The sequence below is a fragment of the Panicum hallii genome, chromosome 9 (genome assembly GCF_002211085.1).
Source record: "Panicum hallii strain FIL2 chromosome 9, PHallii_v3.1, whole genome shotgun sequence".
Lineage (NCBI taxonomy): Eukaryota > Viridiplantae > Streptophyta > Magnoliopsida > Poales > Poaceae > Panicum > Panicum hallii.
In genome coordinates, this window is record NC_038050.1 from 56,217,457 (window position 1) to 56,232,025 (window position 14,569).

General features: G+C 41.4%; 1 protein-coding gene and 1 long non-coding RNA gene across 2 annotated transcripts; both read left to right on the forward strand.

Annotated features, from left to right (window-relative positions):
- LOC112877700 lies at positions 1 to 761 on the forward strand. The gene is made up of 3 exons (XR_003225541.1): positions 1 to 199; positions 297 to 544; positions 640 to 761. It is a non-coding gene; the product is annotated as an uncharacterized LOC112877700 (long non-coding RNA).
- Positions 762 to 784: 23 nt separating this feature from the next.
- LOC112877701 lies at positions 785 to 2,081 on the forward strand. Its single transcript, XM_025942057.1, has 4 exons — positions 785 to 858; positions 944 to 1,036; positions 1,404 to 1,505; positions 1,588 to 2,081. The coding sequence occupies exons 1-4, from the start codon at positions 802 to 804 to the stop codon at positions 1,909 to 1,911; spliced, it is 576 nt and encodes a 191-aa protein (XP_025797842.1). The 5' UTR covers positions 785 to 801; the 3' UTR covers positions 1,912 to 2,081.
- The last annotated feature ends 12,488 nt before the right edge of the window (positions 2,082 to 14,569 follow it).

Here is a 14,569-nt window from a genome sequence, read left to right on the forward strand (position 1 = left end):
CCTACTCCTACACCCATCCTTACCGTGTTTCCACAAGTTACTCCCACGACTAGTGTTAACCAATCAGTTCCTGTAGAAACCTCGCCAGGTGTACAGAGCTCTAGGCAAAGCAATGACATCAATGACGCAAATGACCAAGTTGATGCCGATTCAGAGGGTCATACAATTGAAGGAGAACCAGTTGGTGACTTTGTTCCTGGTAATCAATATGTGTTTCCAACCCCTATTATCTACATTCAATATCTACATTTGTGGCTGCTATAATAACCCATTTTGCATGTTATTTGCCAATGCAGCGCCCCGAAAGGAAGTCCGCAAGAAAACCATAGGGCTTGGCTTAGAGAAGATGATAAAGAGAGGAAACAAGCTGCCTATCCAAGTGGCTGAAGGGAAGAAAAAACCTGATGTCCCACTTCAAGCAGCGAAGCTGGCATCAGAAACTGGTGTAGCTCTTAGAGACAAGCTGCCTATCTACACATCTTGGAAGCTTTATGAAAAAGATGGGGGGCCAGTACAAGTACAAAAAGTGCTTGATAAAGTGGCGGTGAGACACCTAATTCACTTCAACTACTTTCTTTCATTACTAGCTCTACTCCCATGTAAGAAATTTTGTCAAATAAATGATTTGTGTGACTGCAGAATAGGTTGGATGTGGATGTTAAGAATGATGGACCAAGCAAATCTGCATGCACTGATATCATTAAGAAGGGAGTAAAGCAGCAGAGGTATCACCTAAAAAGGAAGTACTTCGACGAGTCCCTCACAATGGAACAGCTGTTGGCCAAAGAACCTCCACCTAAAATGAAGACAGAGGAGTGGATCGAGCTCATAAAGTACTGGTGTGACCCAAAGAATCAGGTCCATGGCCTGCATCACTGCTTTTGTTAACATGCAATCAAACTATGCCTGTCAATTAGAAGTTTGTATTGCATTTGTGGTGCAGGAGAAATCTGCGAAGAATAAAGTAAACCGATCCAAGGTGCAGCTTCACCAAAAAACTGGTTCTAGGTCCTACATAGCCTATCGATACAGCCTGGTAATACTATTGCTTTCACTTGGGGCACTTTTGGGGTGCTTTTCGGTTGTATGTTCAACATCTTTAAGCTCTTGTTATGTTGCAAAGGAAAATGTAGTTCATGGATATTTGTAGTGTTTTTCCTCTACTGAATAGCTATTTGTAGTGTTTTTCCTTTTGGAATTTATTTGCACAGGGAAACTCAGAAAGATGGATGAAAAGGGCAAGGCTCTTTCTGATACTAAACATTTTGCTTCTTGTACTGTATGTGATTATTTTGTTCTGTATGCACACTGATTGCCTGGTTTTCGGCTGGATCCTTTTGTTACTATGCAATGCAAACTGAGATGTGTGCTTCAAAGTCATCCAAGGCTTTTACATGCTGCAGAGGCCTAAGTACAACAACAGCGATCCAGATGCTGTAGAGTTCTTTGGGGAATGTATGAAAAGTTCCAAAAATGGTCGCACTCCTCTTGCCAATGAAATATATGTAAGTTCCAAAATGATTTGATACATCTATTGTACTCAAGTACGTGCCTGGCCTTGTTATTAACTGCATTCTCTTTATGTAGGAACGGATGGTGGCAGAGAAGGATAGAGAGCCAGAAGAAGGAGAAGAAAAAAAACTCCCACCAAGATTGTTGATGAAACTCTTAGCGAGATCAGCCGCTCATCCACATTTCTTCCTAACATTGGTGCCCCTCGACCATCAAAGAATGCTCAGTCCTCATCAACAGCAGCACAAGCACGCATCCGAGCTGAGTTTGAGGCAACCCTCCAAGCTGAAAGAGAGGAAGCTGCTAGGAAGCGGGAAGAGTTGCAGGCACAACTTCAAGCTCAGCAGGACGCACTTGAAGAAAACCAAAACTTGCTGCGGCAGACCCAAGAGGAAGTGAGGGGGATGACTAGCAGGTTTGAGGAGACTAATGCGCTGCTGCGAGCTGTCCTGAGACTTCAGAAAGATTGAGGTATGACTGCAGTTTCTGAGGATGAGGCCTTTGTCTAAGCTTTTGCTACATTGCTTTAACTTAGTCTGTGCTTCGAACTTTGTGGTTGGAACATGTGTGGTTGAACCTGGAACTATGTGGTTGAACAAGTATGCTGCAAGTTTGTGGTTGGAACATGTGTATCCATGAAGGCTTCAGTGAATTGTGTTGACCTGTGAATTCTGAATGATTTGAGAATTGTGGTGTCAATCCTGTGGATGATGTCTGATATATGTGTATTAATTATGCTTTTGTATGCTGTGATGAAAGACTAGTGTGACGCCACAGACTCGTCTGCAAATGTCTGTAAATAGCATACGAACCAGTACAAAACATGACAAAATATAAGTGTCACATAATCTACAAAAACTATACATGACGACACTGCGATGTCACAAAAAACCATCGAAACTTGTTCTTCGTCTTAGCATTTGTGACGACTCGTACATAATGTGATGCGTTGACTAGCTAATATATGACAGAAGTACTCGTCATAAAAGGAAACAATATGTGACGCTACAAACCCTCCGTCACAAAAGATACAGACATTTTGTGACCGTTGACCATAAAACCGTCACGAGGTACTTTATGTGACGGTCGTTTTGTGACGACACTGTGACGCGGGGATTTTGGTCATAACTTACTTTTTATGACCAATTGCTTACTTTACATGACAGATTCGGTTTGTCATAAAAGCTAAGATTTCTTGTAGTGAGATTTGCGCTTAATATGCTTTGAACTCAAGCGGTACACTTTAATACTCTCTCCATTCCAAATTGCAGGTCGTTTTGTCAAATCTAGATATATGATATGCCTATGTATCTGGATCTGTCAAAACAACCTATAATTTGGAACGGAGGGAGCAGTACCAAAGATCTTACAGTTTGGAAATCCTTCCTTTTATCATATAGATGGACATGTAGCGTACATGCAAATTATGAGGAACTTAACATTAATGATATGGGTGGGTAACTTAAATGAAGATTTAGAGTTAAGTTTAGGTTATTTTTCATAATTCTAAAAGTGGAAAACTAAGCCGCAAATTCTCTCCTTAGTGTCCTTAGTTTCACATGACAATTCATTAAATATGGTGATGTCCACAAGGCTCTATTCTAATGATAATAAGTGAATATCCATGTGTTATTCTACACTTGTGTAACCACGTCTAACTAATTACTGAACAAACTTTTAGTAATAACTATTGCGCACCATTACAACACCTATTTATTGGATGTGATTTAGTAATATGGCAATTCAGTTCAGTAATTTCTTATCGGTTTGTTTAGTAATTTAACTGCTAGGTGTACAATAATTAGTACACATAATGTGTAGAATAGCATTACCGCGAATGAATAAGCATGACCTAAAGGATATACTTACAGCCAGAGGATATAGCTAGAAACCTTAGAGTTTTTAGAGCTTTATAGTTTTCAATATTTGAATTGAAAGCATGTTATAAGACATGATCACCTAATGCTTGAATTGAAAGCATAAGGGTACGACATGATCAACAAACATGGAAAAAAATCACATGCTTTTCTATGGTGCCCTTTAGTTTCAAATGACAATTACATACTTGTGATGTCCACAAGGTTCTCATCTGCATGAGCTGGAGGATAAATCTAATAACCTTCATAGTTTTAGGGCTTTATGGGTTATATTTTGCCTTACCAAAAGGGTTTGGTTGAGGATATGAAATTATCACTAACATAGACAATAGATGCTTTCCTCTATTGTCCTTCAATTTCAAATGAGCATTCATTAAATACTCATGTAATCTACAAGGGGCTCAATCCAATTAAAGTTTGTTAGTGATAATCATCGGATAAGCATGAGGCGAAGGATATATCAAAGACTTTTAAAAGTTTTTGAACTTTTTATGTTTAATTTTCTTTGTCTAAATGAAAAGCTAGCTTGAGGATACGACATGGTCAACCAACGCCTAATGGAAAGCTTGAGGATATGACATGATCATAGGGAAAGGACAACACTACATGCTTTGCTATGGTGCCCTTATGTTTCAAATGACCGTTCATTACACACTCGTGATGTACATGAGGCTCTCATTTCGTGAAAAGCTTGTAAGCAATAATAATCAGTTAATCATAAGTGGAGGATATATCTAATCTAACAACATATAAAAGTTTTTGAGCTCATGGGTTTCATTTATATGCCTTACCAAAAGCTTCAGGGATATGAAATTACCACAAAAACAAAGATAACGACACAAGCTTTCCTCTAGTGTTTCTTCAATTTCATTGTCGTTTAATGTATCCACAAGGTTCTCGATGCACTTTAAAGCTTGTTTAGCTAGCACACACGCACTGACGCACCGTAGGGGCACCAACGTTTGACCTTTTTACATCCCTTTTTTCGCTAAAAATGGTGATTGTCATTTTTCCTTTTGTTAAATTTTTCTATATCTTTTAAGAATTGTATAAACAATTTTGCAAGAATAAAATTTGTCAACTTTTCTTGAGAAACTTATTTTGTCAAATTTTCCTTTCCTAAAAATATTCAAATAAGTTTTATAAATAAACAATGTTTAAATAATTTTTTGCAGAACTTTTAAACTTTTCTAAAATAATTTTTCATAAAATTGGTTAAAATTTATCTCTAGTAAATTGAAAAAAAATAAAAATACGCTTGGCACTTCTTCACGCAGGCTGTGATGTTGTCTTGGACATGTCACTGTGTGCCACATCGGGGTGCCCACTCAATGCACCCGGTCTACCTCCACACAAATCAAAGGATCAACTAGGCGATAAGGTAGCTGCAGCCTTGGAGGACTCGGCTATCATGCATCTGATCCTTTGTGGACGCTCATGTACTAATCAGAAAATCTTGTATAATTTTTAGTCTACAGATTAATGATTTGCTATTTTACCTTTTAAACTTTCCATTAATTTTTCTTTTTTCTAACGTATCTTTTGATAATTAATGTTAATGTTTCAAAAAAAATCTACCAATTACCAATAGTAAGATTTTCTCTATTACCTTATAACAACCAATGTTTCCTAAAAGTACCTGAGGACATTCTTAGTAGGAGTTTCATAAAGATTTCATTCCAATTAAATGAGGTGCCACAGTTGCTAATATGGTGATATGAGAAAAGGAATAAGTCTACATAACCCCTTGAAGTATTGATGTTCGTCTACACTTTATATTCTAAACTATAAAACTGAGTATTAAATATTCTGAACTATTAAAACAATCTAAACAACCTCCTATAGGCAGTTTCAAGGATGGTTTTGCTAGTGTGGCGTATTACATGTGCATTGACATGGTAGTGACTTGATGAATGACATGAGGGCGATGACATGTGGGTCATCCTCATCGGACAAAAAGAGGTAAAGATTATCATCTACTTCTTAATTATCTGAGCCAAAATAGGATCATAGTCTGGCCAAGCTCTACCATGACCGAATATTCATAAAGGTAGCGTATTGCTTAATCTATCTCAATAAGGTGGTTATCTATGATGAAAGAGATAAAAGAGGTGTGATGGAGTAAAGATATTGAAAGGAGAAAACACAAATATGTGGGTTCGAGATGCTTTGATATGGCGTATAGACAAATTTACGTGTTGAAATTAGACCGACAGGATTCCAGATTACAAAAGTCACCATATATGTTTCACTGTTGACATGCACGTTGAATAAATAGAAAAAAAATGCGTATTTTTGCTAAATCTTAGGTCTTCTTGTCTTCTAGGGACAATTCAAACTTCTATCTCCAAATTACCACATAATAGTTAAAATGATATCTAAATTTGGTAAGAAACTTCTACAAATTTGTGTGGCAATATATTTTTGGCCCGTAAGCTACTCATAAAAAACTTGAATGATTTTATTAATGTGGGACCATACATTGATCACAAAATGATACCTCTCTCATATAGTATTCTATAACTCAAGTCATACTTTGATATTTGAATATCTTATAATATTTTTAAACTCGTATGTACCTCAAATTCGGACACAATCTAATGTTTACTATATTATTAGAAAATATTAAGTTACATCACTAATTTTTATGCAAAAATATATTTTCAAATTTTCTACTTGGGTGGAAGAAAATAAGCCATATGTAAAATATCCAAGAAACAGAAATTAACATACAATCAAATGAAATTAAATGAAAGATCATGATTTTAGAAAAATTTAGGAAAAAAACCATCAAATTTGGAGTTCATATGCGGAAGCGATACCAATTATAGATTTTAATTCTGGATTAAAAGGAGAAAGATGAACCATACATGTGTTTATCATATAAATCTAGCTGTTTATAAGTTTAAGTTACATAAATTTTGTCACTTTAGATTTAATAAACAAAGTTGCACTTAGTGGTCCCTATCATCCTTGTTGAGCGGAAGGCTGCAGGTTCGTACCCCGTTCCTTCTCTACGCCACTTTTGCTCCTTTTTCCATTTTAGCTCTGCTTCATATATCAAGGAAAGAGTGTAACCCCAAGAATTAGCACAAATAGAATAGTGGTGTAGTGGTTGGACCTTGTGCCTATATAGAGAAAGGTCACAAGTTTGATTCCTCTCTAGCGTCACTTTTCACTTTTTTCACTGATTTTTTCCGACTTAAAACCTAGGTTCGATTATTCTCTAGCGCCAAGAGTTAGCACAAATGGAGTAGTGGTTGGACCTTAAGCCTCTATAAAGCAAGGTCACATATTCAATTCCTCTCTACCGCCATATATTCGCTGGCAAGGTGGCATGCAGAGAGAGGCCATAGGCCAGTTTGGCGTCGGTATTCTCCCAAGCTGATTTAATTTTTCCGACTTGAAACCCAGATTCTATTCCTCTCTAGCGCCACTTTTTTACTTTTTATTGAATTTTTCTGACTTAAAATCCTCCATATATTTGTGGCCAGGTGGCGTGCGGAGAGAGGCCACAAGCCGGTTCGGCGTTGGTATTCTCCTAAGCCGCTCTGTCTGGTTTTCTCGGTTCTTCATCAATTCACTTTGGTTCTCCATCAATCCAAGTTTTTTCCTTTTTCCCCAATAATGGGCTGAAAAGCTAAGCTAAAAGGAAAATAACACCCAAAGTTATTTTTTCTATGTAATAGACATAACTGCCATATTATTTTTTCTTTTTCCTTCATAGCACTGCACCCATGTCATTAGGTATTGATGCTGATCCATGATGAATTTTATAGTAATAGGTAGTGGGTTGGATTGTGACGAATTTGGTAAAATGTCACTATATTATGGGCGTGATATCCAATACTGCAGATCCATGATGAAAAAATAGCAATTGTCACAGATGGTGCATCGTTAATGACATTCTCCGAATTCATCATAGATTAACAGATTTCTCGTAGTGCAAGTTCAACCGCAAAAACAAAAAAAAATGTTTTTCTTCTCGTTGCTGATACTTTAAGAGCCAGTCTTGCTGACAAGAAGCCCTATAAACATACTTAAAATCTTCACTTCTTCGGACTCCACAACACAAAATGTTTACCACCATTTGCTGCGCCCCTGACCGAGTCTAGCTGCCGACGGTTTCCGTTCCTGAAATACAAAATTTATTTCTTAGACTTCTGAAACGTCACATGAATTATTGCAAATGTGTATTTAGGTAAACATTTTCGAGTTTTCTGGTGGGCGACGACCACCTTTTGGAGCCCCGTCGGGGTGTTTACATCTTCGAGTTTCTCACGAGGTGTTTGCATCTTCGAATTTCTCTCAGGGTGTATACATCTTAGTGTCACCTCAGTCTGTTTGATCATAAATAACGAGAATTTTCTATGAGTACTAGTTGCAGCCACATCATTTTCAAGTTTTTCCTCGGCACAGAGCGTCACATTTTCGAGTTTCTACTTTGCGGTTTGACGGGTAAGATATATAATTGAGTTGACACGGCTGCACTAAACTTGTTGCGAAGTTGGGTGACAGTATATGTTGTTTTGCAATTCAAGTTATTACAGTGGATGCATGGTCCGTTTACTGGAATTTACTGCTTCTTTCCCTCTGCAGTTCTTACTTCCTTGATGAAGCCAGTCCTCTGCAGTCATGCTCAGTAAAAAAACACTTTACACAGGATATATGCACATTAAAATCTTTTTATTTTTTGGCTAGAGAACAGATACTAATCTTATCCATATATAATCATGGCAATCTTCAGCACCCTGATTTAGCAATTCATGCAATACCGACAGCACAACAACCAACTGCGAAGGATCCATGTATGTAATGAATGTGCAGGTTTTGCAGTGAGAGAAGTCGACAACAAATATGATATGGAAGGATTAACGCTTCCGTCGTTCTAACTGTCATCAATCGGCAACTTGATCCTCTTGATCGTCCTTCCTGACTCCATTCGACGCATCATCATGAGACAGGAACGTCGTGATGTTCGTGCGTTTGATTGTTTGTCTGAATCTAGGGTTTTAATTATTCGCGCACCCCGGCCTTCTGTAATCGCAAAGGCTACTAACGCAGCTACTCATCCGACGAGAACCATTTCTGGTAACGCGTCTGGACGCGGCAGCGGACTTTGGGCCAACCATTACCAACCAACCTGATGGAACTAATCCTGCCATGCTACATGCACAGAGATAGCCAAGAATCTCGATACAGCTAGCTACAGAAACTACTGAAGCAGTTCTGGCGAAAGAGACATGTACGGATGAATCGAGTTAAGCTATCTGCAACCCAGGAAACCTTAGCAGATGAGCATTATCCATCAGACTTGCAATCATGATTCATGCGTGATGGCATGAACAATGATGCATCCGTTGTGCTTATCAATCTAAATATGCCCCGATCTGTTCCTCGGTGGTATGAGGCTGCACGCTTGCATATGAACGCAGCCAAAAAATAAAAGATTTGACAACGACAATGATCTGCCGTAAATCTTAGCCACTGCGACTGAACATTTCGACTACGAGGTGCAGTTTCATAAGCCTAAATAAAACTATATCTACTCCTAAACGAAAGTAACTTGAAAAGGTTTAAGACTATAGATAAGTTGTCAGCAGTCAACTGGGCCAATAATTCAGCTAGAAATTTTCGTGAACCCTTCCATGGTCGTGGCATTTAGCCAGCTGTTCTTCAATGCTATAGTGTAAACAATTGTTTGCTTTTTAATTTCTTCAGGCTTTGGGCAACCTCACTTGATCAGCCACACGCCAATCAGGAGCAACTCGTTACGCGTCAACCGATCAGCTACGTTTACTCCATTATCTTGAACACTAGTTCGGTCGTCGGTACCTAACCCGATCTTCTAGAATTTTTGCACACCCAGAATCCTCATATTTGATGAAAGGAAAGCCGGTGAAATTGACAAGGATATTTGTTCCAGAACTTGGACGTGGAAGCAGAAACAGTGTTGGGGTTCATCCAAATCCAGCCCTAGGTGTCACTGCGTCAGGCCATTGAACCGGGCACAATATTAAACTCCACCCCAGTTGGATCGATTCCGATGAAACAGCGTAATATCTGGACCGCCCTACAAATTATGACAGCTGGGCCAATAATTGCATATTTAATGCCAAAACAAGCATCACTGGCTCCTGATCTCTATGCGCTACGCATGCAATTAGCACTCCATCTCTCTGCACTTCTCCAGTTGCAACACAAACTGAAAATTCGTGCGGGGCTTCCTACCAACAGCCACGACATGATCGGTGCATCGATCCGATCTCCATGTTGATGCTTGACAGAATGAGAATCACAAGGTGTGAGAACGAAGCTAGCAAGCACAAGAGAATCCGCATTTCCGGGGATAAGCTCAAGCTGATCAGTGCTTAGGGAACAGGATCCCAGCAAACAATCTGCATGTATATTTGTGTAATTACTGGCTGTCTGGTTGATTCTTAGCTAATTTATTAACTGCCCCAACCAATCAACTCAGTGCAGGGCTTCAAGCTGCTGGTATTGTCCCAACCAATGAAACAGGTCTCTATAACCTCTGCACGAGAAAGAAATGAATACTCTTAGTCCTATATCGCTTCCTAACGCCTTCCGGTTCATCACTGTCATGCGTATGTATATCGCTTTCAACCATTCTGATCAGGACAGTGGCTTACATTACAGGCTGATCTTGTGATAAATGTACTATACATGTATACATCAGATAGACTGAACCAATATAATCCATGTATGGTCTGACTGTTTGATGAGTTGTGTGACGCGCTCACTTATAAATCTTTGAAGCCGAAAACAAATTAATTAAGGAATGGAGGAGACGACGAAATCGGCGTAGAAAATAGTTAGTTGTTCGAGTCCGGTAATGACGAGCGATACTCTACTAATGTATAAGAAGTATATAATGAATTCTACATATATATTGGCATGATCTGCAAGTCAAACCACAACTTTTTTGCAAGTTGAAAACATATTAAGAGGAGAGCAATAGTTAGTTGTTGGAGTCCGGCACAATGGAGTACATACTGCTAGTATAACCTGCGAGTCAAATCCACAATTATAGAGAGCAAAAAAGAAAAAGAGTTGTGGCTCGCTCGCACTCTCTATCCGCGGCGAGATCCCCCCCCCCCCCCCCTCTTTTGGGTATCTCTAAGAGCCAGATAGACCTCGTAAAGAAAATACTTGGGGTCTGATAATTCCTCACATGATAAGCCGTCAGGTGGTGGTGTTCGTACCTGGCGCCACTGTTTACGCTGCATAATGCAAGCATAGTAAATTACTACCATCAGTCCACCACCATTGATGGGAAGCAGCAGGGCAGACAGCTCGAGACGAGAAGTGGAGAGAGTCTCGATTGATGCAGGAGCGGGGGCACGTGGCGAGGTGACACGGCCGGCCTTTTGAGCTTGGGAAAAGGGAGGAAGGATCTCACATTCTAGACGGCATGGGTGATACTAGCAAGCATCTGGGGAAGCCGCCGCCTGTGGGCCGGCCCGCCGGTTCGGCCGGCATGCCCCCCGGACGAGCGCCCACGCTACTAGCTCGTCGTCAGACTGCGTGGCTGCCGGGTCGCCCTCGCACGTACACTTGCTGCGAACACAGCGTGGTCGAGCAGCAGCTGCGCGGCTGGCAACGTGGTCAGGCCAAGCTAGCTAGCTCTCTGCAAAGGCCAAGCGCCAACCGAACACCGGTTATACTATACACGAACCCGTAGGGGTGTAGAAACGTGAATTCGCCGTGCGGATCCATCTCTAGCTAGCTGCCACAATTGACTCGCGAATAATGAATGCAACCAATGGTGGAAGTTGAGTTCTTACTCGGGGATGTTAGTTTGATCTCCGGGATCATCGGCGCCTAACGGGCCCGATGGGCCACCTCACCTCTGCGTCCTGATCGGGGGCGCCCCAGCTCGTCCCTAGCTGGTGGGTCCCCGTCGCGCCACGCTATAAAGACAGGTGGGGGCCAACGGCACGAGACACGAGATTCACCGGCCGCCGCCACCCCACCAACAGTAAAAACCTATCCGATCTAAGCAGAGCGCGGCAGCGGCGGAAAGCACTACCGCCGGCCATCATCCACACCTCCACCCTCGACCCCGAGCTTTTGGACGCGACCTGGACCTCGGCCACCGCGAGCACGAACGCCTTCGCCCCGACCACCGCGAGCTCCTGCACCGCATCACCATGGCGGGCACGACGTCGTCAGCTGCGACGCAAGGGCACGAAGGTATACTCCGTGCCCCTTCTCTCTCTCTCTCTCTCACTCGGTTAATGTTGGCAATGCACAACATCTTCTAATCTAATCACGAAGTAGCCGATCCTATATGTTAACAATGGTATCAGTCGCCTATCTACTTGCGTTGATTGGTTTTGGAAGATTCCAGAGCAAAGAACCCAAAGAAATCCGAGAGAAAAGATCCCAGAAACCCTAGATCAAACCCACAGAAACACCAACCCTAACCCTAACCCTAGCTCTAATAGAAAAGGGGCGGCAGTCAAAGGAGAACTTACCTGGTTCCTCCTTGCGCCGCCCACCGTCGGCGTGCGCGGGACGCCGGCGCGCCGACCAGATCCCGCGAGGCCTTCGGCCTCGCGCGGACAGAGGCCGCGCAAGCATGCCGCAAGGCCGCTCGCCGCGCCACGGATCCGGGCACCACGGTGAAGCCGCTCGACGGCGGCGCGCTCACCTTGCGGTGGACGCGCGCGCCGACGAGGGGGCTCGCCGTGGCGCCGCTCGCTCGGTTACCGCCGTCCGCCGCTCACTCGCGTGCTCGGGTGGGAAGCAGAAGGCGCCGGGGGATCGGGGGAAAGAATGGAACTAGGGTTTCGGGGGAGCACGGGTCGAAGGGTTTTTGTTCCGCCGAAATCGACGCACGACCATTGATCTCCATCCGACGTTCGAGATCGAGTCGCACGTAGATAGGCCTCTTTCAACCCAAGCGGGACAGCGTTTTGGCGGCCCAGGCCCAGGTTGCCTCGCGCACACGCGCGGGCGCTCGCGCGGGCGCGCAGGTCGGCCGGTAACGGGCCGTTTTCCACGGGTCACCGCGCGACGGGGCCTGTGCGGGTCACTGGAAAAATGGGCCGCCACGAGAAAAGTAGGCCGGCTGGGCTGGTTTAGACAGATGAGCAGTGCGTTGGTTTTTAATTTCCAGAAGTCATTTTCCAATAGAATTTGATTGAATTTGATGCATTTCAAATTCAAACTTGATTGAACTTTGATGCACTGCTTATAAAAGACAAATTTAGATATATTTTTGATAGAATTAAAGTTTTCCGCTGCAAAGATTAAATAGTTTCATATGCTATTGAATAATTGTCTTGTTATTTAAATTTGAACCAACGGGATAATTTAAATTTTTTCAAGGCAAATAGATAATTTTCTGAATTGTAATATTGTTATTTTGACCAACGTTACAATGACAATATTGCAATTACTACTGTCTTATCTTTAATAGATATTTTTCATGTATTATTTCTACTTATACCCAACGGTATTTTAGTTTTAATACAAAAAGAGATTATGCCTTAATCTTTTAATAGATAATTTTCCTGTATTAACTCTAACTCTGCCCAACGGTGTTTTAGATTTAATACACAAGGTTATTGCATATTTTAATTACCGACCAACATCGTATTTTTACATATGCAATAATTTAATTGACTTTATTTTAATGTTTTCACCACTCATGAATATTTTTCAGGAGAATTATCAATGATGATTTCCATCAATGATATTCCTGTATTAAAGGGAGACAATTACAATGAATGGTATAGAAAGCTGGACCTATATTTCATCATGGGTGAATTGGATTGGGTTCTAGCTACACCGACTCCCACAGAGCCTGTGCCTCCTGTGAGACAGGACACAGACACAGATGCTTCTTGGAAGCAAACAGAGCTTCCTTATAAGAAAGCAAGAGCAGATTATGAGAGACTTTATGCAAAATGATTCCCTGCCAACAAGAAGTGCTTGGCAGTGGTAAAGAACACGATAGAGCCTGCAATTATGGGCTCAATCACAGATTATGCCACTGTCACAGAGTATCTTGAGAAATTAAAGAACCAGTACACTGGTTTTTCGAAGACTTATGCAACCCAGTGAATTAAACAACTGGTTTCAGAAAGATACAATGGTGGTGGCATCAGGGAACACATTCATCGCATGGTCAACCAGAATATCAAGCTTAAGTCATTGGACCTTGCCTTCAAGGAGGATTACATTGTCCATTTGGTTTTTGCTTCGTTGCCCAAAGAATTTGACACATTTGTTGTCAATTATAACACCCAACCACATACTTGGGACATAGAAAAGACCATTGCGATGTGTGTTCAGGAGGAGGAAAGGATAAAATCCACCACTGGTGGATCTTTAAACTACGTGAACAAGAAGAAGAATGCCAATTACAAAGGCAATTTTTCATCTTCTTCTTCATCCTCTTCTAAAGGAAAAGGATCTCATCAACACAGACCTCAAGAAGGACAGGCTCTAGTAGAGAAGGATCAGTGTCTCTACTGCAAAGAAAGGGGTCACTACAAGAAAAATTGTCACCGATATTTAAAAATGATCATGGAAAAGAGAGGTGAGAACATTATTTCATTCGTAAATGAATCCTTGTATATAGAATATTCAAAAACCACTTGGTGGATTGACTCAGGAGCAACTATTCATGTTGCAAATTCATTGCAGGGATTCCATTCGACGAGAACCACTCAAAGAAGCGAAAAGCAAGTTAGAGTGGCAAATGGAGCCCAGTCAGACGTTGAAGCAGTGGGAGACGTTCATTTGAAACTCGACACTGGCTTTATTATAGTTCTTAGAGATGTTTTATATGTACCTTCTTTACACAGAAACTTAATTAGTGTGTCTTGTCTGGACAAAGATGGTTATTCCTGTCTATTTGGAGATGGCAGGTGTTTGATCAAATGTAATAATACAGTTATTTCCATTGCATTCAGAAAGAATGATCTTTATTTGATATCGTTACGCGAAAGTGTGAATTCCGTATGCGATAACAATGCGAATGTATTCTCGTCTACGCTCGCGAATAGAAAACGGAAAAGAACTCAAGATGCGTCGTCGAAATTATGGCACTGTCGTTTAGGCCATATTTCGAGGGGGAGAATAGAGAGATTAATTAAAAGTGATATTCTTCCTCCATTAGAGTTCTCTGACTTAGAACAATGCAT